The sequence below is a fragment of the Chiroxiphia lanceolata genome, chromosome 21, assembly GCF_009829145.1.
Source record: "Chiroxiphia lanceolata isolate bChiLan1 chromosome 21, bChiLan1.pri, whole genome shotgun sequence".
Taxonomy (NCBI): domain Eukaryota; kingdom Metazoa; phylum Chordata; class Aves; order Passeriformes; family Pipridae; genus Chiroxiphia; species Chiroxiphia lanceolata.
Genome location: NC_045657.1, coordinates 4,579,809 through 4,607,621, shown reverse-complemented (window position 1 = coordinate 4,607,621; position 27,813 = coordinate 4,579,809). Strand labels below are relative to the sequence as shown.

General features: G+C 40.5%; 1 protein-coding gene across 1 annotated transcript in view; it reads right to left on the bottom strand.

Annotated features, from left to right (window-relative positions):
* Positions 1 to 1,066: 1,066 nt before the first annotated feature.
* MED27 (mediator complex subunit 27) overlaps positions 1,067 to 27,813 on the bottom strand; it is an 84,194-nt gene continuing 57,447 nt past the window's right edge. The window contains exons 4-8 of the mRNA XM_032708468.1: positions 26,755 to 26,848; positions 17,529 to 17,636; positions 11,244 to 11,285; positions 3,937 to 4,014; positions 1,067 to 1,532 (exon numbers count right to left, since the gene is read on the bottom strand). Of these exons, the coding sequence (XP_032564359.1) occupies positions 1,398 to 1,532; positions 3,937 to 4,014; positions 11,244 to 11,285; positions 17,529 to 17,636; positions 26,755 to 26,848 (457 nt within the window). The 3' untranslated portion in view covers positions 1,067 to 1,397. The remainder of the gene's footprint in view (positions 1,533 to 3,936; positions 4,015 to 11,243; positions 11,286 to 17,528; positions 17,637 to 26,754; positions 26,849 to 27,813) is intronic.

The following is a 27,813-nucleotide window of genomic DNA, read 5'->3' as shown; positions in this document are numbered from 1 at the left end:
TTCAAAATGTTGTGCATTCAAATTCATTTAAACAAGTGCTTTAAAATATCTTTCAATTGACTGCAACAAAAGGATCCCTCCCATCTCTGCCCTGGTTTTGTGTCCCCCTCATCCCCTTCTTGTTGTTAAATCTGATTCACTTCATTCAACACTCCTCACTGAAAACCAAACTCTGCAAAACCAAAGCCTGCAGGAGGGGCAGCAGAAGCTGGTCCACAGGCAGAAAGAAAATTAGTCTGCAGCACTGTACCTTTATGCCAATTAATTTAAAAATAAACACAGTGACAAAGGTTGTCCGGAGCTCCCCTTCCCAGCTCCAAAATCCAGATGATTAGTGAAGACTTTGTGGCTTGCAGAGGAAACAAGGGTGTGCTGGTGGGGATGACTGGAATTAATCAAACTTGCCTTCAGGAGAGGGCAGAGGAAACGTGGAGTCCTCAAACAATACCAGAGAAGGCACTTCATGTGATACAACCCCAGGGCTGGGACAGGACCAGGGACCTTCCCTGTCTCTGGGGGAAGGAAAAACATCCAAGGCTTGTAGGAGCAGAACTCTGACATCCATTCCAAGCAGAGCAATTGCTGGGAGGGATCCCACTCTTCTCCAGCGTGTTCCATGTACATTTTAAATCATTTAGGAAACACGCTGTATGTCTGCTCTGCAGAAACTGTGCTTTAGGGCTGAATTATTTCACTACTTTCAGTTCTAAAACACGACTGTCACTGCTCATCACACGTTTTCTAACCACTTAATACATGCAGATTTTGTTAACATTTCTCATTACAATTTTAGTAAAGGGAAACATCTGTTTCCCCCCGCCTTGGAAAGTACATTGCATCTTCCAAGCTGCCACGTGCCTTTGAAATTCCATGTTTCATCAACGCCATAACCTCTTCCACAAAAATACCCCCAGCACTCAGATAAGCAGCCATGCAACAACCACCAGCCCCCACCATTTCACCATAGTTAAATGTTTCCAGTTTTCCTAAAGAGTAGAGCAGTGCTGAAAAACCCACACCAAACCCAAGGGTTTTGTTGATCAAATGATGAAACAAACAGCACAAGTTTGGGAATACAAAATATATTTCAAGCTTATAAAAGTCTTCAACATTGCAAATGCTGTCTCAAAACACAAACTGTACATGGATATTTTCATTGGGGTGTAGATTATGATGATCAGATCTCCCCAGACAGACCATTTCACATCATACACAGATCTTCAAAACACCTCAGTCTCACATGTGCCCTGCAGACCAATGGCTTTTAAAGAGTCAAATGTATTCGTGCGACCTCAGTGCTCAGTACAGGTGAAAGGTTCAGAAATGGAACCACCTCTCAGACCACCAGTGCCCTCCCAAGAGCAGAGTGTTGACTCCTCATGGTCTCATCTGGGCTACTACTGCCTGCAAGTGTCATGAAAAGCTTCCAGTGTTCGGAAATCCCTCCATGTGGGTGGAAGGCCGTCCTGCAGAAACTTTCCGCAGCGCTGGCAGGGAGCCTGGAACAGCTTTATGTAACTTCTTAACCAGGTCTAAAAGGAAAAGAGAGAGAAATTAAAGAAAACTGGCTATGGATGTTCCCCTTTGTCATCATTCTTGTCAAACAGTAACAGCAAGGACAGAGGATGTACCTTGGCGAGGCCCCAGTGAGGTACACGGTGATTTTATAAACAGAAACACACCAAGGATTACAAGGTCAGTGTATAGCTGAATTCCCACTTTATTAATCATCTTTCGCTTTTTTAGTCACTTAAGCAAATTTGTTAATAGAAATTCCTGCCCTCTGAGTCTGCAGCTCGAGAATCACGAGGGAAGGCGGGTGTTGTAACGCGCCTCATATTTTTACTGGAATATAATTGTTCTTGATCAGTGCCTTCTGCAACCAAATATTGGTTTGTTTGTTCCTATGATCATCCCTCACTCCCCTGATGCAATCACACTGGAAAGGGCTGGACTCCTCAGAGCTGGAGACAGAAGGGCTCCCACATCCAGCTAATGAACTTCCTCTCTAATGTGATTTTAGGATCGATACTCACTGGTCATAAAAAGAATGAACCATTTTAAACCTGATTACACTGATGACTGTTATACATAAAGGCTGAACAACAGAGACTAAGTTCAGGTGTTCCCAGGTAAAGTTCCTGCCTCTAAGTGGGTTGTTCCCATTGTCATACACAGCAATGAGCGTTTACATAACCCAATTCCCAGCTCCAGGAGATACACAACTGAAAACCTCCTAGACCAGCAGATTTATACTGTGAAGGATGCACATGAATCTTGTCATTTAAAGTCCTATTGAATTACATCGATAAGAGAAAATTGCTCTCTGAAGAAGAGGTCAGCTGAGTTTATTGAAACAAATCCTTCCATCTTCATCAGAGCCTTCTCTATAGCAACCAAACCCTCGGCCGTCAATAACTCTCCTCCAAAAGAACTAGATCTTCTCTGGGTTTAGCAGTAAATACAGGGGCAAGGGCAACACAACTCTACAAGTAAATTGCTGTTATTTACTTCAGCTTGGATGGGCTTTGCTTGCGCTACAGAGAAATCGAATTTTCTGAACCATAACACAAAAATAGGTAAATGAAGTTAAATTGTGCGCTTGAGACATCTGTTGTCAGGAAAAAAAAGGATCGGGTTCTTCACTGCCATCAGAGAATTAGGGCTTCAGAACATCCTGTCATGTGGATTGCACAACTGACATGTGAAAGGCCCAACATATTGACACTTGTGCTGTGGGGCAGGTTTTGCTTTGTTAGAAGTTTTAGTGTTTTCCCCAATCAATGCAGCAGGTCCTCGGCTCACGCAGACGTGCGACTCGCTCTGTGAAACACTCATTTTCAGAAACATGTCGAACACGGATCTGACCACTAACAGTTGCTTCCACCTTTCAAAACCTATTATTTTAAGATGCTCTCCAAGAGAAAAAGGCCTTTGCAAATCTCTCATCTCAGTGGCCTTTTTATTAAATAACCAATGCAGCACAGCAGGGAGGAAAGTTGGATTGTTCTGCAATTACGCAGTGGAAATTAAGGATGTAAAAGAACCACTGCTAAACACACCTAAAGACTGTGAATGGAAAAATTAGATTGTTGTTTTCCAAAGTTTCAGTTGCACTGCTCCAAGTGAAGGAGTAACATAAGGGAAGGAAATGAAGGAAAAAGTCTGAATTGCAGAGAAAACCTCTCCCAAAAGCCTCCTGTGGAGACTGCAGCAAAAGTCTCCACTGCCAAAATTCATCTTGGTAGAAGGAATTCTGAATAATAAACTCTTCTCACCCTCTGATTAACAGGGCTGCTTATACACAAGTTTATTTCACAAATACTATTCTAAATACAAACAGAATTAAAGGTGATAAACTTAAATCCGCATGTCAAGCAGAATAGTACTGGATTCATTTTAGTCAGTAAGTAAAGACCTGAATTCTCCAGTGTTTCCTTGATTCTCCAAAACACCTGTTGCTGTGCTCGGTGAGTACATGCAATTCCTTAGGAACAGAGTTTTGGCTGGACATGGATGCAGCAAAATGGAACCTTCCCCATCCTGTTCCTGCCTCTCACCATTCCCTAAATAATGCCCATCACTTCCCATACTGGACAAGCTGCCTCAGCTGGAATACACCAACTGGGAATTTCCTCTTACCAGGGAACTTCCAGTGGAGCATTTTGTACATCCAGACCTTGACTCCTGGCACAGCAGGAACAGTGTGAAAGGGCTGGGCCATAAGGAAAGAGTTTGGTTGGGAGTTTTTCCCAACACTAACTACCCCAAGGTAATGAGAACAAGCCCTTCATCCCTGTCCTGGTATGAGAGACAAAGAATTACAGTCTCCACTGTCCAGCTTATTTAAACAGGGGGAATCACAATTCTATCAGAACTTCCTGATTTGAGCAAACTCAAATCTAGCTGGAAAAATGTCTTTTCCAACACACTCACCATGAAGGACCTGACCACCACATCTGGCATCTGAGGCAGCTGGTAGTGCAGCAGAGCAGTGGTTGCATGATCTGTCACCTGCATCAGACAAAAGCAGAAAATACTTTTATTAATTCTCTATTTCAGGCAAAGTAGTGTTAATCTGCAGGAAAATTGTATAAATTCCCTGGGGAAGCAGGATTACTCAGTTTCGTTTCCTCTGAAAGCAGGAATTTATAAACCATTATGATTATGGGTTTATAAATACTTGCAGTACTAAAACGTTTGTGATAGAAAGCTTTTCAATTTCCCAGACAGAACCATAACAAGATCACACATCCAGGAATTACAGCTAGATATATATAAAATAGGTATTATAAATATAAATACATATATATTTACAATACACAAGAATAATTACCAAAAAAATCAGGAAAACTAACCATTTCGTAAAAAAGACTTTAATTTTTAAATTATTCTGGAAGGGGCCTGTTTCTGACAGCTATGATACAATTCTCTAACAGTATTCAGCCTGGCAGCTTCCTCAGTTATCAGTACAGTCAACAGTTGCTGCTTCTTAGAAATTCTAGGCTGAATGGAAGAAATTATTAAAAAATTCCTTGGGCTGGACTATTAGAGAACTCAAACCAACAAACCACGAGAGCTCTTTCACATATTTTAACCTGTAAATCTCCTAATAGTCCTCATCAGTAATATCAAAGCATCCAACAGAATACATGATATAGAGAGTGATTAAATTGTTCTAGTTCTAACACGAAGGAGTAGTGCTCTTCTCAGGGCTTGTCTATATACTATAGCAAATTTTGAGTAAGACAAAGTGTGAACTGAAATTCCCATTGCTATTCCCAGCTAACTCCAGCTGTTCCCAACTTGTAGCTGGTCTAATTCAGCAACAGGAGTTGTGCTGGAACACTCCAACTTTCACTGGAGGAAAGAGAGGCTCGTGCTTGGAGCTATTTAGGGAGGTGACTCTGTCAGAGAGATATTTCTGAATAAATCCATCTATAGCCAGGCTCTAATTCACGCTGTACAAACTTCCTCCACAGAGCACCACATCACATCAGCCTGGCCCACGCTGACTCCAGCTCTGTGTTATCCTGCTATTTCAGAAACAGGATCTGCTCCCCGGCGTTCGCACAAACCGACTCCAAAAGCTGCTCCATTCAGCGTCAGCAAGGACATGTGATTCTGACATTTGGAAGGGAAAACTTTTGGGACTGTGCACATTCTGGTGAGTTTGAAAAAAAACTACTCACAAAATGGACCTCAGCCTGTTTTAGCCATTTATACGTTAGCGTAGAAAAAATAAATATCAGAAATAATGTGATTAGGAGTGGATTAATAGCATAGCACAACTCACACCAGCCATCTCCCTTAAACACATCTCATGTTGTATTCAGAAGCCAATCCAAGCCCTACCAGCTATCTGAATTTTCTTCTTTTAAGATGGTGTTTTTACAGGATAGTACCAGACATGTCAAAGAATAGAAAGTTCTGAAGATATTTATGAGCAGCCGCTCTCCTTCTGCTGTATTTTTACTTCTAACAAACTGTGGTTTGTTTTTGTTGGTTTGTTTTTTTTTTTCCTGAACGACAAATTGTTTTCTCTTGGCACTGAAGAAAGTTGCTTAAAAAAAAAACACACGCTATTAACAAATTTAAATTGACTGTCCACTTTGGCAAAGTTACCCATATGCTGTTCCTATTGTAATGTGGAGCTAATGAGATTCCTTGGGGAGATAAAAGCCATCCCAGCATTGCTGGAACACTAATAATGCTTCCTGAACAAAAAGAAAGCAATTTCTACCATAAGCAGCTGCTGGTATCCAAAAAAGATCAAAGTGGGTGTCAAATCTGAGGAAGAGGAGCAGGGGAATGACCCCTTCCCTCCCTCCCCCACCCAGAAAAGAGCTGGGCAATGGAGAAACTGGGAGGGCATGGGAGTGAAGAGAGAATTAACCCTCCAAGACAACAGAGATGATGAGAGAAAGTACAAACCAGCCATGATTAAAAAAAGAAGAGGAAAAAGGGAAAAAAAAGAGGAGGGGAAAAATAACCCAAAAAGATCAATATCCAGCTTTACTAATGGCAATAGGATTTCACACCAAAGCAAAGCAAAACAAACTGCATATGTGCCAGCTCACTTCAGGGACACACTTTTCTTCCAGCCAAGCTGGAATCAGAAACTAATTTATTCTGGGTGTAGGATGATATTTTGTACATTTCAGGGTTTTATTTTATTAACTTCACTTTTATGGTTCTGCCATACCCACTGCTATCTAAGTTATGGGTCACTTTCTAATTTCTCTACCTGTTTTTATAGGGGAACATATTCTGGAGAGCACACATCGATTGGGACTGAGCTGCTCCTCTGCACCCTGAAATAGATTTTCAAGAGATCTTGCAGAAAAGTTCAATATTTCACAATTCCTCTATTGAAAAGTACTTGCGTTTCTTGTCTGAGAAGAGGTAAAACAAGACAATCTCCTGCAGCACAATTCTGCTAAATAAAATAGCTACTGTTTAACTAAACACTTGGAGGCTGAGCAAAAGAGACTTCAGTTACATGGGAAAAAAAATTCTGGCAAAGAGACTCAGTTTTTCACAGAAAGGGTTATAATGCATTGGAACAGAACTGCTCTGCTGGAATATGCTTTCCAAAGGTGACACATCCAAAAAATGGCTTTATTGGGCTTTGATGACACTGGTTAGTCACACAGCATTCCCAAAGCTGGAAAATCCATTAAAAAAATACAACTGTACAATTCACAGGTGGACAAAGCTGAGCAAGTGCTTCCTGTAACTGGGATAAGCAACATAAACCCAAAGACCTAAGATACAGTTTTGCTGCACCACAGACCAGGTATGTTCCATGGATGCATTAAGCTATACCTGGCCTAAAAGCTAAACCATAAAAACACAAACATCACATGACTAAATTATAACACCTCTCTTTCTCTCCTAGTATTTTATCTCACTGCCAGGAAATATACTTTTCAAAAGTAGGTGCAAAGCTTCCTTTAAGAGTCACAACTTTCCTTGCCACTTATTACTGGTTTTTTCCCCTCAGTGGCACTGACAACTCCCTCTAATATAAAGGGATTCTCTAAATCCCCTGGAAGGTTTTTAATTTTTTTTTCTAAACCCTTGTAAGTTCGTGGCCTTAACAGCAGCCTGTAGCAATGAGATCTGGAGGCTGATCACAGCACTAAGAGAAAAAAAGAAAAAAGAGGAAGTTATTTTATTAGTGTTTAGACCTTTTACAGTGTGGAAAACTGCATGAGTGCCTTTGCTCATTTCCAAGGATTCCCATTACCTAATTTTCTCTCCAAGAACACATCTGAGTCTCTCTGGAGGAATGTGGTGCTTAGAGGTGCTGGGAAGGATGATGGATGGAACAGATGCTGATGAACCCACACAAATCCTTTACACACCCTTCCCCATTCCCAGGTCAGAAAACCACTACTAGACCTCTCTGAAACGTAGGATTTATCCTTTGTTTTCAGAGCTCAGAGAGTGTTTAAGTTATTATTTTGCTTGTTCTGCTGATTTGGACTGGGTCACAGAGGTTTTATTTCGCCCAAGGAGGTCTTTGAACAGAGCCAGGGACTGATCCTGCACGGGAACAGCCCATCTCCTCTCCTTGAACAGACAGCAGCAGCAGCCCAGAATTTCTCATGCATGCATTCATCCTGCATGTGATTTCACTCTGAGACTATTGACAAGAATACATCTTCATACATTACAATACCTATGCGCCCTTGTAGTGGTGAAAATTCCATCCCTGGGATCAAGCACGGATCACAAACAGCTGGACAGGTACAAACAGCTCCTCAAAGTTTTGGTTAAAACGTGCTTTGGGGAGAAGCACATCAAGCCAAAACAAAACCTGTTTGTGGCATGATAAAACTGGTAAGAGTATCTAGGTGAAAATAAGGGTGGGACTCTGAGATCAGAATGAAATATATGGGTTTAAAGCCTTTGCATATGACTTAAACAGCCAAATTGACCACAGGACCCAGCAACACCAGCTATGCTGCTCATAACTGAGCACCTTGATAAATGACAATTAATGTTTGACACCATCTCCCAGTTTGATCTACTCACAGCAGTTCCACTATTCAATGTTTTTCCCTCTTTTTTGAATGCAAAAGTATGAGCATTTCACCATTCTCTACAATATGTATTTTTTTAACTCTCTGCACAATGACCTGGAATTATGCAGCCCTCATATATCCTATTCTGCCCACCAACATTTAAGCCTCAAAATCATTCCTTATTTCCTGTTTCATTCCTCTTCTTCTGTTAGTGGATCAGGAGACACGAGGTGTTAAAATAAGGAGGTTTAAGATGAAAACAGTCGCCGCTCCTGCAGAGCTTAAATGCCACACCAACATGGAAGCCTGAAAAACCTTTTCTTTGCTCCTTGTGCTTCTGCCCTTTCAGCCTTCCCTCTCTTATTTCTCAGCTCCATTCTCTGAATCTAACCCTGCTGGTCTATTCAATGCCAATAAGGCTTATTCACCCCAGGACCAGCTTCAAGGAGTCTCCAGGGAACTGGGAAAATGACTGTACACTTTACCAGTAATGGGCCCTCCGGGAGCCAGCCCCCATCAGGTTATACACACTGCCTAATAAGAAGGGGAGAGAAAAGCCTTGCTGACACAGCCAATGTTTGCAAACAAAAAGTCAGGACAAATTTAGCTTCGTTTGACAGGGTTGGATTGAAGATCAGAGGTCTCTGGTCCTTAACCTAGAAAGTCGTGCTGCAACCCTGTGAGAATTTGACAGGCCTGCAGCTCCCCCAGGCAGGGATCTTGAGAGCTCCAGATGTTGTTTCTATTATCACTGAAAACAGAGCCTGAGAACTTGGTGCAGGTTTTAAAGAGAAATGGCCCTGCCCTTCAGAGGGGGGATGGATTTTACAGCAGAGTGAAAGGGCTGCCCAGCCTCCTCCTTGGGGGGGGGAAGCAGTTACTCATCCCTATTTTTCCTTCTCAGCACAGCACTTCCACATTGCCATACTGGTGAATGCCATGAGAAACACATTTCAGGAACATTCAGATGTGCTCTGACACGTTTACTGATGATTTTTTAACGGCATGAAAACATTTGTTCTGAAGATCCTGAAGTACAGATCCTACACCAGAAACAGAGTGTAATAGTTTCTGTAACACTATTTTATCTATTTCCTTCATTTTGCTACTGGTAAATCACTACTCCTGGGTATTATAAACAGACACAAGTGAAGCTTCAGCGAATAAAGAGAAAATCAAACCAAGCACAGCACCATGGAGAGAAAACTTACTATGCTGAACCACAGTACTTTTCATCACCTGGTTGAAAACCTGACATAGGTCCTGGACTTAACTTCTTCAACTATCAGCTCGACTGTACAGAATCTATTGATTAGGAAGTGCCATCCCCTTGCATTTTTATCACATTTCTCAGGCAAGAATCTGAGAGCACTGTGGAACCAATTCAGTGAGGGTTCCTGTGAAGTCAGCAAGTATTACCCCAACCCAAGGGATGCAAAACTGAGCCAAAGAGAGGTTAAGCTGTCCGAGGCAACACAGTGACAGAGCCAGGAACTAAATCTATAAAACTACTATAAAAAACCCCCACAGACAGCTGTTTAACTGGGTACAGGCCACCCTTCCCCTGAAGCCTTTCTGGATTGTGGGTTGTTGTTTTTTTTTTTTGGTAAATATTAATACATTTGGTATTGTTAATCAAGAGAGCACTGGAAAACAGGAACTTAATATTCAGGTCTTATCATATTTCAGAGAATTAGGAAGAGAACAAAGAGTCTTTTATCCACCCTGCAGCCACAGAGGCAGGAGTAAGAGGGGTATTTCATGTTTTCTCACTGACCTCTTTCACTCCTGATCTGAAGGCACCACCTGGACCTGAAGAGAAATTTCCTCTACTTATTTATGCTCCCCAAGTCCTTAATGTGGACTAAGCAAACTCTACATTTACTCTACTCTGTTACCTTGCTACAGACAATTAAAATTACATCATCCAAACCTCATGATTTATTATCAATTAGCATAAATTACAGCAATTCCATTTTACCCTTTCAAGTTGCTCTCAACAAAACATCCAGGAAGACAAACTTATGCCCAAAACGAGCATCCAACCGAATGCACACAGTGGGAAATTGAGATGATGCAAGTAATTACAGAACTTTCCACTGCAAAAATTACTTTAAAGCACACTGATAAACAAATGGTGGTTTACTTCCCACTGTATTACCCTCCTCGATGCTAAAAAAGAATATTTAATTAATTAATTAATTAATCTCTGGGGTAAAGAATCAATTGCAGCAAAGTTTTGCTTTAATGCTCCACAGAGAGGGAGAGCAACCAACCTCCCCAAAAGCTGTCCTTTGATCTCCAGCAGGTTAAAATCACAGGTCAAACACCTTCCCTCCTGACTGCAAGTGAAATCTTGGCAGGGAGACACACAAATACTGCCCATGTGCCCCATTTCTGACCCCTGTTTTTACGCCCTTTGGAGTCCCTGACTCCCATTGGTTTCACAAACCACAAACGCGGATGAAAGGAAGCTGGAGACTCCAGCTCCTTGAACTGTGGCTTGAAGGTAAGGAAACTGGAATTTAAACCAGGATCAATCTGAACTTACAGCACTTTGACAAGAGGCCTTCAAAGAGGAATCTTCTCTTCCTCAAAAATAGCGAGATATAGATCTTTCTAAAATACACTTTAACCTTCTTAGTGGTTTTATTTTTATTGCTCCCATTCTCTCATCGGTCTTTTCTTACTTTCTGTCATGGAATTTATTCCAGTAAGTCACTCTTTTTGCTTACACCATCACGGGAAGAGGAGCAGCCAAAATAACGTCACGGAAAATATTTCCAAACTCTGCTGAGTTATTAAACTCAGGCCCCGAGGAGAGGGGGGCAACTAACCCCTATGAAAACAACAAAACAAAATCCAAATAAACCTGAAACAGTCCTTCCTTCCCCACAAGGTTTAAACTAGAGAGAGAGTGCTTGAAGATTCCTCATGAAATTTTAAGGCTAATGTAGTATTATCTCCAGTTTCCTATTCCAAATCATGGACTGGAACTGCGATGGGAAATAAATCCAAATTAAACAACAGCAGAAGTGATCTTCTTTTCTACTCACAGTTTTCCATCATTGCAGATTATTGTTTGTCATTTGCAAGTTGTGATGACAGAGAACAAATTCTGAATTTTTTCACATAAGGGCCCAGATATTTAAAATAAACTCCACATATCTCCTATGTGCCTTAGGTAGAGAGAAATGATGTGAGACTTACCTTCTGAAAAACCTGATAGTTGGATTTAGACCATATGTCAAGCTATGGAAAAAAAAAAAAAGTTATATGTTACCACACATAAAGAAGCAGCTGTTCAAATTAAAAGAGCAAACAGATCAACAGAGATGTAGCTCTCAGTTCACTATTTTGACCCAAATGCCTTCACCTGCTGCAAACCAAGAAAGGGAATTAATAATGTAAGAGTTCCTTTGTATTGCAATGAGGAATGAACATGGTTCAGCACAGTTTCAATAGAAAAATTATATATACAAGACCTGTTGAATTAATGTGTTCTTTTTAAAAAGCAAAATCTTCATTTGTATGGGGTTGTGGCTGATCTATGCAAATATTCATCAGCTTCAGTCTGTTTCTGAAATGAGGGCATTTTTACTAAGTTTATGCTTGTCTTGTGTTGAATAAGTGATTCAGTTACAAACGACACAAAGAACATTTAGCTGAATTAAGCCAAAGCTCTGGTCTACTGGGGCTAAATAAAACATCCCTCAGGAAACTGCATTTACATTTGCAGACAAAAATCACACTAAAAGAGATTTAAGGTTGTAGATAACTGCACACATCCATGACTTAAATGTGTGCTCAACTATACCCAAACTAGAGGAACAAAACTGAAATATAAGTTTTATTAGCCCCCAAACCCAGAAGGTAAGGCTGGGTTAACAATCCTTGTTAAACAACCCAGTGGCTCAGTGTTAAACAATTACAACTGACCTGCCCATGGCTCGATTTGCCCTGTGCAATATCTTGTATTCTGACAAGGGAAAGCAGCAAGGAAAAACAAGAGGAATTTCCAGTCCCAGACTTGCAAATCCCAGATTTTTTCTACAGATCCCAGTATAGTCAAGAATTCTACGTGCATAAAATTTGCCACAGGAAAGGTGTTTGATACAGCATTAACCTCAGGAATCTCAGACTAGTCAGAAGAAGAAAAAATTCTGAGTGAATTTATGAAGCAGAATTTATCTAGTGCCTGATACCACGGTTGGACATGTTTTCCCAAAATGGGGGTTTATCTCCTTCACTGGTACAATTGATTACTTTATTTCTGACTTATGTACCCGTTAAGTTCTAACTGACATTACAAGTCTTTTAAAGGAGTCTGAAATCAAGGAAATCATGTAAAGTGAGTAAAACACATTATAGGGGGTGGGAGAGGGAACAGACGGGGAAGGATCTGAACCCACATGACTAATTCACAATGCTAAAAATGTTCAGAATGCTAAAAGCTCTCATTCTTTTAAGAGTAACACTATTAAGTGGCCCATGTCCATATGCTGGTACAGCTGAGACTCTTGTATCCCCAGTCCTCAGTCTGGACAGGAGGTGATGTTAAAGACTTCCCAAAAGCCTTCAGGATCGATGTTTCATGGCTCAGCGCTGCTGACCTTGCCGTGAGACAAAAGGCAGCTGAGGTCTCAATGCCTTTTCCAGGCTGGATGAAGACACAAGTACCCTGAGGCACGTCCCTTCAAACCTTTTTACATTTCTTGACTCTTGGGGTGGGATCAAGAACCTGTGTGAACACCAACACTCAGAAGATTCAGCCCAGACCTGGACCCAGCATTGATTCACATGGTATTATTTGACCTGTGCCTGCTGGGAAGGCAGCATTGCACTTCCACATTAGAAAAATCTACATTTGAAAATAAAAAATTAATGCATATTTTTAAAAAAAAAAAAGTTTTCATGTAATTTAAGGCTTTCTTTGACCACAGAGCTGCTGTAATTGGCATGTATATATGGTTTTGTTAATCTCTAGTGATCAAACCAAGTATGTGATCCTCTCTAGTTAGACTCAAAAAAAGTCCACTTCAGATGCTGCTTTAAGATGAGTCCAACAGGTTCTGAATGTTCATTAGCTGGCACGGAGATGGAAAAGCTGAAATAGTAATGAATGTCTGTCTTACAGACATGATGTTCCCCATGATAAAAAAAGGAAAGAAAGAAAAAAGAAGAAAAGAAAAAGCCACCAATCCCCCCCCTTCCAAGCATACATCCTAAATGAGTGCCTACCTTTCCCCCTGAAACTGAGGATTAAGGCAGAGGCAGATTAAAGAATGCATCGTTATGGGTCTATTATTCTTCAACTTTTCACTTTCAATCAAGACACACATTTGTAACTAAAAAAACTGCTGAAAGCACAATTTCAGGGCATCCTCTGCATGTGAATTAAACTGGGGCTTTTTTTCCCAGTGCCCCCTCTCCCCACCCACCCCCAGCAGCTGTAACAAGAGGCCACTTTCTGAAGGTCGTCTGAACGATTTCAAAGGCGATAACAAATCAGAATGTTCCTGCATCTGATATCAAACAGGTCCGGTGCCAACACTTATTAGAGAAATCGGATTCAACCCCCCCTTCACCCAAACACACACACATCCAGCTTTGAAGTGGTGAGAATGCAGGGATCAGAAATTACCCGAGAGACAGCTCTGCCTGTCTTTGAAGCTTTCCTTTGATAGGAATATTTCTTTTCCTCTCTTACGCTAGGAGGCTAAAAGCTGCCTTTTCTTATTGATATGGGGTAATTAATGAAGCCACAGCATTAACATAACCCAAGTTCCTTATCATGAGAATTCAACTGAGACACTTCTGTTTCTTTAGTTAAGTCTAAGGGATGCAAAAATGGGAATTTGGCAGCGATGTGAAGCACCCACTCCAAATATGCCCTGTCAAGGTGGTTCTTGGCCTCTACTTACAAAGACAAGCATGGAATTATTATACCCAAAATTCCCAATATGTTTTTACTTTTATTGGCAGACTAGGCCTTCTAATGGCTCAGCTGACCATCCACCTGCCCTGCAAGGGTGAGTGCATGGCTTCATTTACTCCAGAATCAGGACAACACCAGTAATGAATTGCTATCCATGGTTAAATTCCAGTGCACAATGAGTATGTCACAGTTTGAAATTAAGGGTGGCACTGTGCCATCACTAAAATCATGAGGCTAATTAAAATGCATCAGTCTGTGGTGGACATGATGGGTTAGGATGGTGAGCAAGAGACTGCAGAGCGAGCAGGTACAGCACCCAGATATGTCACACCTGCCAGTTCTCACCTATTGTTTTTGCAAAGTGTCACCAAAAATGTCAAAGTTATGCAGCTGGCAACTTGGCAAAGACATATTCTGCAGGGTCTGTGAATAATTCACGAGAGAAGTACATGAAGCACTTAAGAAATGCAATGATTCTGTCTGTATAAGCAAAGCTTGAAAATAAAACCCCAGAATGGAGTGTCTTGTTCTACTCACTGTAAGCTTGAAATTTCTATTTTTTCACCTTAATTCTGAAAGTATTTCAATCTATAAGAGGGAGGGCCCAATTTAACTAGACTTCACAGCAGAAACCACGTAAAGCTTTCCTGTAAGTACCTGTCAAACTACACAGCACAACACGTGAGGAAAGAGCAAGATAAAGCAACGTGGAAAATGCAATGTCAGCTTTCCTGGGTACCTGTGGTGTGTCCCTGTGCAGTTCCACAGCTATGAGAAACACCCATATTTGTGGACTTTTTCCCTAGATTTGCCTAGGAAAGGCAGAAGGGCCAGAAGACCATCAACACCTCCACTTTTGCATTCATCTCTTCCCTTTATCTTCCCAATAATGCAAAATTTGCTAAAACAGTGTATTTTCAGTAATAAATGATGAGTACCTTGTCAGTGAGGAGATCTTTGGCCTTTCTGTGCACAGTCCCTTTCTCTCTTATTGTCTGTGTGACCAGTGATTCCCAGTTCTTTGGTTGAGTACCACTGAATATATCCGGTTGCCCCAAACCCTGCTGTGCTTGGACAAAATCCTCCACTGAATTTCACTTTTTTTACTTAAAGGACCTTTCAACTTGTACAGTTTGGAGGGTGACTCAACAGACCTTCATCCAGGTATTTCACTTAAAAGCACAGCTACTTATCCAGTGTCACTTCTTCAACGTGGCTCACAGAAAAGACAGGCACTTCAGCATTGCCATATTGTTTGATAAGCACCTAGTTCATCTTCTCACTACTGTTTACAAATATTAAATGCTTCCTGGGAATACATAAGCTAACTCCCAAATCAACAGTAACTGTGTAAACTGCTCACTGGAAAAACCATCACCTCCTAGTGCGTTCCTGAGTGTTCTCCATATTTCTGATATTTAATAAAGATGATACTTTACTGATGTTTTTCTTACTCTTCCATGTCTCTCCTGAATGCCAGTGCATTTTTCATGCTATCAGGCTACAAACTGAGAAGTCAGACTCGTATGGTGAAACCTCACTGAAGTACTTTCCCAACAGCATCTGTTGTGACAGGGAAGGAATTGCAATGGACTGTGTTTGTAACTCACTGTAATCGCTCATTCCCAGCAGGCACAACGAGGAAAGCAAATCATTGCAAGAGCACAATCTTATTCTTATTCTCCAATTACCAGTGTAGTTAATTAGGGGAAAAAAAAAAAGGAGCTCACTGTTTGTCAATATGTGCTCCATTTGGCAAAACTAGCAAGCTACGCATTTATTTAATCTTCCAAGCCAAATTTACTCGTGATTTAAGCGGCTGCAACTCCAATTCTACCTAAGTCAAATGAAATGTTCCTATTTATACCTGAAGCACAGACCTTCAGGTTTGCAAAATCCCCAGGATGCCCGATGGAATAGCAAACTGCCACGTAAAGGTCACGGGAGGGACACTCCTGAGAGCAGCCTCACAGCCCAGGGTTGGACACAGAAAGCTAAATCTGTAGAAAACAGACTCCCCTGCAGACTGGCTTAAAGCAAGGAGATAAGCCAGGTGTTAACACTGATGCTCTGGAGGAGCTGAACTGCTCCCCACTGACAGCAGGCAAAGGTTAGTGCCCCGTGCCCAGAGCTGGCCTTGGCAGGTCCTGCTCTCCCCTCGCAGCAAACGACACCAGAGGAACAGTGTGGGGCTCTCGGGAGAGTTAACCTTGAGCTAAACAGAAGCCCAATGCCAGATGCTGAGTTTCAGAAAGGAACTCCTTACTTAGCTTTTCAGCACATATAGCATTATTGTATTTCAAGGGAGCTTCAAAGGAAACTGGATTCATCAGAGAAAACGAGAACACCCAAATGAAGTGTGACACAGGAATCCATCATGCACTGTCACTGCTCTTTTGGCAGACTATTATTTCACTTCCGTGCAGAACTTGGGGTGAAGAGGGGCTGGGGCTGTAACTCTGTATTTATATGCTAATATGTAGGGAGTATAGAGCAGCTGCTTCTGCAGCAAACTGGTATTTAAACCTGCACATTTGAATAATGCAAATCAAAACCAAGCAGGTTTTATTTTACTACATCTTAGGCCAGTTCCCCGCCCTTCGAGGGAGAATCTCTCACCTGGGAAATGCAGCTGCACTATTTCCATCAGCAGCTCAGCTCCTGGCCTTTTCCAGAGAACAGAGGCTCAGACTCAGAGCCACTGAACTCTGGGGTCAGTACACAACGTGCTTCTGTGTGCTAAAATACAGTTATCACTTCTGAAAGGAAAAGAAGTCTCACCTCATTATAACATGGCCTATGGGTGCCAAATACTCATCTTGATATAATGAACTTTTTATTTTAATAGGCTTTATAATCAGAAGGGAAAGCTCCAGAGAGACAATGTGAAACATGGAGGTATTTAGTGCTGTTACTGGCAACGGAGAGTCCCTGTAAGAGAGATCATTCCGCCCTGGAAAGAGAACCAAGAGGAGCTGAAGGGCCGTCAGGTCCCATTAACATCTCCTGATGCACTGAAGAGAACCATATGGAGCGTGTGCATGTACAAGGAATCTCAGGGTTCAAGCAGGGTGAACTGTGCACAACACAAATCACTTGTGGAAGCAGGTAACACTTGCTTTAGGAGTTGCAGTTATGCAAATTATTGGGGACTTACCTACACAAGATCCTCTCTGTTGTGTTTGTCAAGTCGAGCACAAAACCAGCCCAAGATTTCCCAGTGGCTCTCAGAAAAGAGAAAGCTGAACCTTGGGCTATTGATGTGCTGCTACACTGCAAAAAGGTTTTCTCAGCAGACACTACTAACGCAGCAACGGGGGTCTAAGGTGATAAATTAGAAATTCAAGCAAAGGCTTCGGAGCTTAGAAAGAAGTCAGAGATTTGGGTACGCAAAATTCAAGCAAAGCACGACAAATTTAAACCAGTGCATTCTGCAAACACCCACAGCCTTTGCCAGTTCTGTGTTTCCAGTGCACTTGTGAGGGGATCCCTGTTTTCTGTCACGTAAATACCAGGTACAAATGAAATGTGGTGTGGCTGGATATGCAATAACCCACCTTGCCATCTTCAGTGTAGACATTCTCGCTGTACCCTTTGACGATCGTCCGGTCAATGAAGAGGCTCCTCATCACCACTATCACTTTTAACACTTTTCCTAAGGTAACCTGTGAAGAACAGGAGAAGGACAAAAACAAGCTGAAGGCGAGTCGACGGTGTCTGAATCCATAAGACCATCAAGTTAACAGCTTAAGTTGATGCAATTTCGGTTTTCAATATTTTATAGAGAGACCAAAATAAAAGATCTAAAAGCAGTGTGTGTTATGAGGAGGAGAGAGACTATAAAGTGCAGAACAAACAAACATTCATTTGCAACTGAAAATGTATGAGTTCACAGAATTCCCTTGTGCAGACATGACACTGCCAAGCAATTCTCTCCATTTTATTAACACCACAACTCAATAACTTGTCAAAAACAATGGGCAAATGTGATTATTTTCGATGAATTTGATATTCTCCAATATAAGTCCACTTAGAGAAACACAATTGGAAAGAAGAATCGGACTCTCCTAATGCTGGCTTGTAAAAGCATGCCATGAGTTTAATGGAAAACATTTTCGGTCCAATAAAAATGTAAAATTATTTCAAAGGAAACTACAGCTTAAAGTAAAAATGTTACATTTTCAAAGGTTTAATTTTCTCCTGTCAAAGTGCTAAAGTGCAAAGAATAAAACTAGTATCATGGAAAACATATAAGGTCAGTCAGAATATAACAACAGAAATAAGCCTAAATTGTATTATTGACAAAAATGCAATAATGAAGGCATTTTAATCTAAAAATCAATTTACATTTCAAAGATGAACCTGCACTTCAATACGGTTAAGATGTGTGTCTAACAAGAATTCTGTCACTGTGTTTTGTTATGCAGAGATTATTAGAGAGTATTTCCTCACCCACAAAAGCATAAAACCGAGACAAAAAAGAAAGAATTAGTTCATTTTAATATTTCCCAACCAGCAACGGCTCATTTTCTGTCAGTGTCCCAACATTTCATCCTGTATAGATTAACACACACTAGAACAACTGTGGTTTAACTGCTGACCTCAGCAGACAAAGACATCAGTCAATATTCATCTTTAATGATCTGCTATATGTTTTTGCTTTCTAATTTCTGCAAATGTTTCCTTCCCACCACCTTGTTCCAACACAAGTAACCCCAGCCTGGTGCTGAATAACTTATAGACTAAAGGACAAACAACTCTGAAGTGCCAAGATGCTTTTCCCTCTAAGCAGGATGATGGAAAACGTGGCACAAAGGCTCCACTCAAAGTGGATGCAGGAAGTCCTGAAGGAGGGTTGGGAGGGGAAATGGGGGTAGGAATGGGGTGACCATACAGAGGTTTGCAGAAGTTACCCAAACTACTGTAAATACTGCATTTATACTCACAAAACAGCAGGGCAGAGCTACAAATCCTGATGAGAAATCTTTGGCCTGGGACGTGGAGAACTCCAGTACAGAGTCTGAACGACAGCTCGGGAACTAATCCTCAGAGTGAAGAGTGGAAGGTAACAAGCTGAAAAATGCCACGTGTGGCACTCCAGCTATTTTGTACCACTCTCACTCTGACACAGGACTCCCATAGATTTTACGCTGGCTGGGAGACAGATCAAGACTTTCAGATGATTTTGGTGAGGCTGCATCATTAGTTAAGTCTGACAGAAGCAGAAATTTTGTAAAACTAAGCGCAGCTCAGAGAAATTACAGTTCATCATTTTAACAGCACTGAAAGAATGAGGGTAGTAGTACAAAGAATGAACAACAGCCTGTCACTAGACTGGAGGATGCTGTTAAGATTTCAAAGCCAAAAGTATGTTCCACAGCTATTTTCAGGGTGAAGCCCATTCCATATTGTACACAGTAAATGCAATACCCTTTATTTTTTCCTCTAGTAATCAAGATTTGTAACTATTCTCAGGACTTGATGTTTTTGTTCAACTCAAAGATATTTTTCAAATCATGTTTTTCAGCAAACCATTTTCTTTCAATTCCTGCTCAACGTGGCTACTTGGAGTCTGTGTTCAGAACAGATCTATGTATGGAATAAAATAAAATTTACACTAGAGTCATACAACTGTGTCCCTACAGATCACCCAAAAGAAGGTAATAACAAACTAATGGCTTTGGTAAAACAGTAATTTGATAGTTCTACTCCAAGCTCCAACAGTGCAGGTTTCTCCTGGAGGTCAAGACTCATCCAGATGGTCCCTATTTAATGGGCACTGAAATGTCCCTGCATTTCCACAGGTACCAAATGAATGAAATTTCTTTGCTTACACAGAAAAGATACCTTTCAATTGTGACAAAAAGGCAACAATTTCCTTTCTAAGCCACCTTTTCCTATTAAATTTCAACTTCTCCTGTCGATATCCTGTTAAGACAGCACTTGGCTTTTTAATATTTTGCCTGAAGGATATATGCCAACTCGTCCTTGATGTAGAAAATTTTAATTCAAATCAATACATATACAAGGTCACTTTAAAATTCAATTAATATGAATGAAAAAATATGCCCCACAGTTCTGTGAGCTGAAAATGGAACAGTTGTAAGTTAAATACTTCTGTAGCTTCTGTTTTGGGCTGTGTAATAACAATGTATTTCTAACTTCCTTTTAACTAAAGTATACTAAATTCAGGCAGTTAAGTTATTCATAAATCCTCTGCTTCCTAAAATGGAAAGCTCCAGAAGAAGGTAGGACAGGCAGCTGATTGAAATCTGCAATATTATGCAGCTTTTCTGACAAAGATATATAAAATAAAAATCTTCTTGAAATATCCCAGTTTTAAAAATATTTTGTCTATCACCAAGATAAATCTCAAGGAGCATCTGACAGACACAGTATGCCAAGAAAGGGGGAAGGGGAAACAGAATAATCAGGGAGAATGACTGAGATAATTTCTTATAAGATTGCTAAAAAAAGTTCCCATTTAACACCACTTATAATCGGAAAAGAAATAAGTACCTTTCCAAGTAAGTCAGAACCAGGGTCCAAATGAGTTTACAGAATGAAAAGGATGAAAATCAATTTACTATGGCAGAATTCTGCCTGGAGGAAACAGCTTGAGCCCCCCTCTTTTAATTTTGCCTCCTCATTGAAACCAATATCAAGTGAAAAGCCCTTTCATGAACCATTTAAACAATGCATTAAGAAACGTTCGTTCTTAAAATTCATTTAAGTTTGATACCAGGAAAATGTATGCTGACAACACCAAGAGCTCCAACACTTTGCAAAAAATTCCCAAAGCTGCAGATTTTCCCTCAGCATTCCAGGGAATTTGCTGCTGATTTGAGCTGCAGATGCTCTGCAATGCAGAGCTAAAAGAAAGAAAACATTATTTTTGGTTAACATGGGCACCTCCCTGCTTCTATAAAAAGGAGCACAAGTTCGTGTGTGGTTTTTATTCACCTCAGAAATAAGGCAACATCCAACCAGAGACATAACCAAGCTACAGATTTCCAGCAAAAGGCCAGACACCTGCTCCTTGCCACAGAACCAGCCATAAGCTCATCCTCCCACTCGCAGATCTTTCTTACTAATCAGTACAATGTGTGGAAATCATATTTATACATGCTGAAAAATAAGGTTTTGTATTAAAAATAAAGTTAAAAAAAACCCCCAAACACCCAGACTTTCAACTAGTTATTTTTTCCCCTCATTTTTTATGTCTCATCTGCTGCTGGTGTGAAGGCTGAGCTTTCCCTCACATGCTCATTATTCTTTAATGATGCCTATTTGTAAATAGCAAGATAAGATGCAATTAAGCTATTAGAGTCTAAATAAACAAACATACTAATTAGGTTCTTTACAAGGACTTCTTTTTTTATGCAAGGGCTGGAATTTACCTTTCATTAGTCTAATCTAATTGCAATAGTGCCTGATAAAAAGTCAACATAAATGTAGGACTTTAAATGATTCCACCATATTAAGGATGAGCTGGTGCTCTTCTCCCTTGGTAACATTCCATATTCTCTTAATAAGGCAAAAAAACTGGCACAGGATTTTGTTCAAAGGTTCAAGGGCAGATTTTGCCAGTGGCCAGTCACACTCACCGAAGGGTCACACCAGTCCAACTGTGCTACGGGAGATGAAAAGTTTTTCCATTCTAAATTATAGCACACCAGGAATTTTACAGAGATGAAAACCATGTTTGATCTTGCACAGTGTAAATCTGTGGGAATATCAATACACACCTGTGAGGCTTTAGGCACAGTAACCCCGTGGAGGGAGCAAAGCTGAGGACACTTCTCATGGGCCTTTCTCTACTTTTTTCTACTCTTGTTCCCTTTCCCATCAAAAGGTCATTTCTCATCTTCCTCAATCTTATATTAGACAAGCAGAGAATAATTTACAATTTACTTGCCAACCCCTGCTCATGTTCTTTGTTAATTCAAGACATTCTTCCCCTGCATATTTCACCTCAAATGCTGGTTTTAATGCTTTCCAAATGCTGGTTCTCCATCTTAAGGCACAAACTGTGAAGCCACTGCAGTCCCGAGTCCCACTGTGAGCTCAGGAGTGATTCCTCCAGCTCACCCAAGAGATCCTTAAACATCCCAGGAGTTCCATCAACCATTAAAACCAAGCTAATGTCTCCAAGGCAGTAAATCCCTAAATGAATATTCATCCTAAGGGACTAAAAATTAGGTGCTTAAGCCACCAAACGTGACCATCAGATCCATATCCCTTCCATGATCCTGCCTTTTATCCAGTGCACTGGTTTCCTAATAAACCACCCCACAGGCAAGGAGAAATGCTTACACTGCAAAGAATTTGGGAGAAAAGAGATTGTTTTGGAAATAACAGCACCGAAGTGTTTCCAACCAATATTGATCTTGAATCACTTTGCAAATTCCCCCCCCTCCTCCCCAGTTCTCCAACATCTGGGTCTCTTGCACAGAAATCAGTTTGGAGCCTTTCTTAATGAGCAAATAATAAATTTCAGGATCCATTTTCCCAGCAAAAATAATGATTTTATCTAAAACACTGATAAACAAAAATGAGACACGAGGAATTACTAAGTGAACAGATGTCTGGCCTATTTACAATTAATACAACCCACTGCCATACAATGACTGCTTAAAATGCCAGGAACAAGATCTGAAAGTTGAAATGCAAATGTGTCTGATTTTATGGAGAATGAATAAAATTGTATAAAAATCTGGTTTGTATTTTTATATGAGAGATCAATTAAAAATCTAGGCAGCAGCAGCAGAAATTTCTAAAAATTAATTTAGAATCAAAAATTTTTCAGACAACCTGAGAAGAAGAAATCATGATTTCTGCCATGAGTTTGGCAGAAACAAGTCAGTTTTTCAAACTGGAAGTCACTTATACATATCATTATGCTTTAGAAACAGAAATTGCAGAAAACAATTCAGTTATCTCTGAAACTATTTACCCAGCTGGTAAATTCTGTAGGAGTTCTTTACAAATACTGGGGATACGAAGAACTGAAAGACAAAGTAATTCCCAGATGCAGATAGGAAAATAAGTTTCTACCCCTGAGCAGGAGTAGCTGGGTACATGATGTCAAGGAAGTCATATTTGTCAGCTGGAAAAGTAGGGCTAAGTTTTACTGTTTAATAAAGTATTTCTGATATTGATGAATGAATTGTAGGCAGGATTTGTTTCACACAAAAAATATTTCAATTTTGATAATGGAAATGAGGTGTGTGAAACAATCAAAATAATGTGATGGTGTGATTATTATATCAGAAAAAAATAGTATGTATCTAGGAATACAACTAATTATTTTTTAAAAAAGCAATAATCTAGGTATTTTTCATTAAAAGAAAACCAGTTAATGTTTTCTTAACATACAAGATGAGGCTTATTTATTTACAATTTTTGGCATTTGACCAACAAAATCTCGCAAAAACCTTAAGGAGTCCACAGTTCCCTCTGTTGCTGCTGGAAATTAATTTTGCATAACACAGTTATTAAAGCTGATATAATTCTATATTTAGTCTATTTTATACATACTGGGATTAAAAGATTAACTGAAAAATCACTACTGAAGATTGGGATTAAACAGCACCTTGAAAAGCCACAATAAACTGCCTTTAAAATCAGCCAAGGATTTCATGGAGCTCTGAAAGGTTTCAGTTATTTATGTGTTTGGCCTGTGTAGCACAAATCCAGACTAATGAGAAACAATTGCTGCGTGTAAATCTAAAGCATAAAAACCTCCTTATTGTCTGGAGGAACCAGCAACCTCACAGGACTGGGAGGCTGTAACTTTTCAAGACACAGCATTCGTGGTCTCAGAAATAGTTTATTTTTCTTTTTGCTTAGATTTCCCAGCGTCTGTGAGAGTCTGTGCCCTGGTCAGGAGAGCCCAGCTGAGCACAAGGGTCACCTGCCAGGAGAGCTGGACCAACAGGCTCCCACAGCTGCTAATTATTATAGAATCACAGAATTTCTGGAGTTGGAAGGGACTTCTGGAGATCATCCAGTCCAACCTCCCCTGCCAGGGCAGGGTCACCTGGAGCAGGTGACACAGGAATGCACTTTGGGATGCCTCTGGAGAGGGAGACTCCACGCCCTCCCTGGGCAGCTGTTCCAGTGCTCTGCCATCCTCAACACAAAGAAGTTCTTCCTTATGTTGAGGTGGAACTTCTCGTGTTTTAATTTATGGCCATTGCTCCTCATCCTGTTACTGGGCACCACCAAAAAGAGCCTGGCACCACCCCCTTGGATGAGGATGATTAGTGAGACCCCCTCTCAGTCTTCTCCAGACTAACCAGGCCCAGCTCCCGCAGCTTCTCCTCCTCACAGAGATGCTCCAGTTCCTTAATCATCTTTGTGGCCTTCACTGGACCCTCTCCAGCAGCTCCTTGTCTTTCTTGAAGAGAAAAGATGATTTGTTTGGCAAAGACACCAACATTTCTGAAGTTTCAAAGAGTCTCACAGGCATCCCCTTCCCCTCCTTCCCCGTCTCCTTCCAATCATTTACACATTCTTAAGATATGGACAGTGCTTACCAGTGCCTTTGAAGATGAATACATGTTCTTTTTTCTGGTAGATGGAATGATTGTGTCTGAAGATGTCATGAAAACTAGACCCTTACATCAAGGACCTTCATGAGTAACATCAGGTATGAGATGAACAGTCCAAGGATGAAAATGGCTGAGATTATACAATCAGCTAATTAACTCTGGGCAAACAGGATGGTTGTAAAATATTTTTAAATAAAATGAGCATTATTTGAACACTCTGGTATAGTGGTAAACCACCCTGCTGCAAGGGAGCAGCTCCAGATGTAACTTGGGCTAAGTTCAGAGTGAGAAATCACAAGTGGTGATGAAACCTCCCTCCTTCTGGAGGAGGTGCTCTCACACTGCCCATCCTGCAGCACCTTTCCCTGAAGGATCTGTGCCTGAAAACAGCAAAAGCTTTTGTAGCAGTCAGGGCCAGATGGAAAGTGCCATATTGGCAACGTCAACTGAGACAGATGGGGGAGAGGGAAAACCTGCCTGAAAGAAAAAATGATAAACCCATCACACAATCACATACAAAAATACTTTAAAAACAATCTTTTTGATCTCTGATCCAAGGAAAATATGCATAGCACTGGTTCAACACAGGGCTGAGATCTTGTAGCAACAAAAATGTCCTTGATTTAGGGAGCAACTGCCACATGGAATTCACTCCATTACTGCTCCTGGTAAAAGGGCCTTCCTTTACACTTACCACCTTACCTTATTCCTTAGTCACATCCAAGATAATTTACCTTATTTCCTAATTGTGCCTGAATCTTGAACAGCATCATCTATTTTCTGACCTCAAAAAGCCATCAGAAGTACAAGGTACTTTTATATGCAAAGAGGGGCTCTGAGAGAATGGAAAGGGTTTCAAAGAAGCAAACCCAGACATTTTTCTATAGCAAAATAGATGAATATAAACTCAGCTTAAGCAGAAATGCGAAAACTCCCAAGACTTATAGCTTCTTAAGGCTGCACTGATGAATTCCATTCTTTTCTGGAATATATTGTTCCACTTGGTGAATCCAACAATTGCAGATTAAATGTTTTAATGCCAGCTGTTTATTTTAACCTCTGACTCAAGCTAATCTCTTATGAATTTGAGGCTGTTCAAAGAAAGTTAATAACGAGATGTTAGACAGTTGATTAATTAAAACTAAACACAATTCAAAATAATTTAAATTTAAAATTAATCACAGCAATACTCACTACAGATAAATCAACAGAACCTTAGAAAAATACAAGCAAAAATCTAACCACAGTAGTGTTTTACAGCCAATAAACTCACAATATAAAATTTAAGGTGCAGTCCTAACATTGACTTACACTGACTCACCAGTTTTGTTTTGACAAAATATCTGACTTTCATGTTCATTATTTTTTTGGGAACGAGAAATATACTGACAGGTACAGTATGCCCAAGCCTTTTGTAACAGTCTGTGTGAGAAAGGAAAAAATAAGAGAAAGTGCCATGAGAAATTTGAAATGGAAAAGACCGAACTGGCCTCGGTTCTTCATCTGTGTGTACGGTGTATTTTCTAGTTTTATTGAAAATTTGGCAAAAGATGGGACTTCTGCCTTTCACCCTGCTTGGAGAAAAATCAACATCCACCTGCCACACTATGGACTCCACTTCCACGTTGCTGCCTTGGAGTAAGAGCTTTAAAGACTTCTCTTGTATAAGCACAACAGCTGCCTGTGGAAATGGATGTGAACAAGGGGTTCCTCTGGAATGAAATCCTGCCTGGCCAGGCAGAAATAAGTCGAATGTATTGGACTTGTTTATCTCTAAACCAGCCTTTACTGCTCATTTACTTCAAAGGCAAATTCTTAACTTCATCACAAAACAGAAACTCACTGACCCAAGAACAATGTGAACAAATTTAAATCATATTGGTTTCCTTCTTCTTTTCTTCCTCACAACACTCTCTTCCTTCTTAATTATCATGATTAAGACTCACTCATTGCCAAGTCTGCTGAAAACCACAGTGAATATTTGAATTTGTGCTCATATTTCTACAATCACATTTAACAATAAAAAAAGCAATAGATCTTTCATTGAAAGGGGTAATTAATTTTATCACTCATTTGCCTAAGAGCAAGAAAGGTGCTACACTGCTGTGACAAATAAATTACATGTTCCTGAAAAAAAAAAAAAATTATCTTTAATAACCTGCATCCTAGGGACAGTGATTCAACCTGTTATGAAATTCAGCTCAAAGGATTAAATGATCCAACTTACCAGAAGCATTGCAGAGGTTCCATTTGGCCGGGATAGCTGGATGGACATTTCAGGGAACATCCTATCAATCCGATTGATCACATCATCAACGTATCTACCAACCAAACCAAAACAGCAGCATTAACATACAGGCTCCTTCTCACAGACTATTATATATATGGGGATTATTACTCCTTTTTAACAATGTTCATGGGACTTTGCTGAATTAATTCTGCATATTCTTCAAAAACACATGCAAGTATAATTCAAGGAGTCATTGATAAGAGGAAACAAAACAAAGCCCTGTGCAAGTTGTTTTGAAAATTAATGACTCTGTCCTTAAAACCAGGCAATTTTTAGTCCAAATCTGTCAGTCTCAAATTCCTGCCACTGTATTTCTATATCTTCTCCTCGGGGGGGTCGAAGGACACATGATCAAAATTACTCTTCCATCATAGGAATTCAGAGGCTGTCACGTCCTTACTCTCTCTTTGATAAACTAAACTGATAGAGGTGTTATCAAAGTCTTCAGACTATTCTTCGGGGTGCTTTTTTTCCTGAATCTTTCCAATTTATTTCATGCACTGGTGACTCTGAAATTGCCAAGTGCATTGGAGGAGTTTCTCCGGAGTGATCAAACACAAAGGTAAAATAACATCCTTCCTGCTGGGTATAACCTCTCTGCTTCTTCAGGCCAAGGGGAGCCAGCACGCAGTTGTCTTGTTCCCTGGGATCAAATTAAGAGCTGACATCCATTACCACTGGAACCAGCCTTAAAGAGACCTTGTTTCCCAGGGCACATCACCCCATCCCATGGGCAAGTCTCACACCCTTCAGCCATTCCTCTGGGCACATTAAAATCCAAATATTTGCTCTAGTAGAGTTTACAGGACAGCTTGTGCACTCTGGTACTATTTTTGGTTCTCCTGAAGTACCCAGCAGAAGGGAGGAGCACCTGCCTTGTTATCACAGAAACACAGAATGGTTTGATTTGGAAAGGACCTTAAAGCCCATCTCGTTCCAACCCCCTGCCATAGGCAGGGACACCTTCCACTAGAGCAGGTTGCTCAACATGCATCT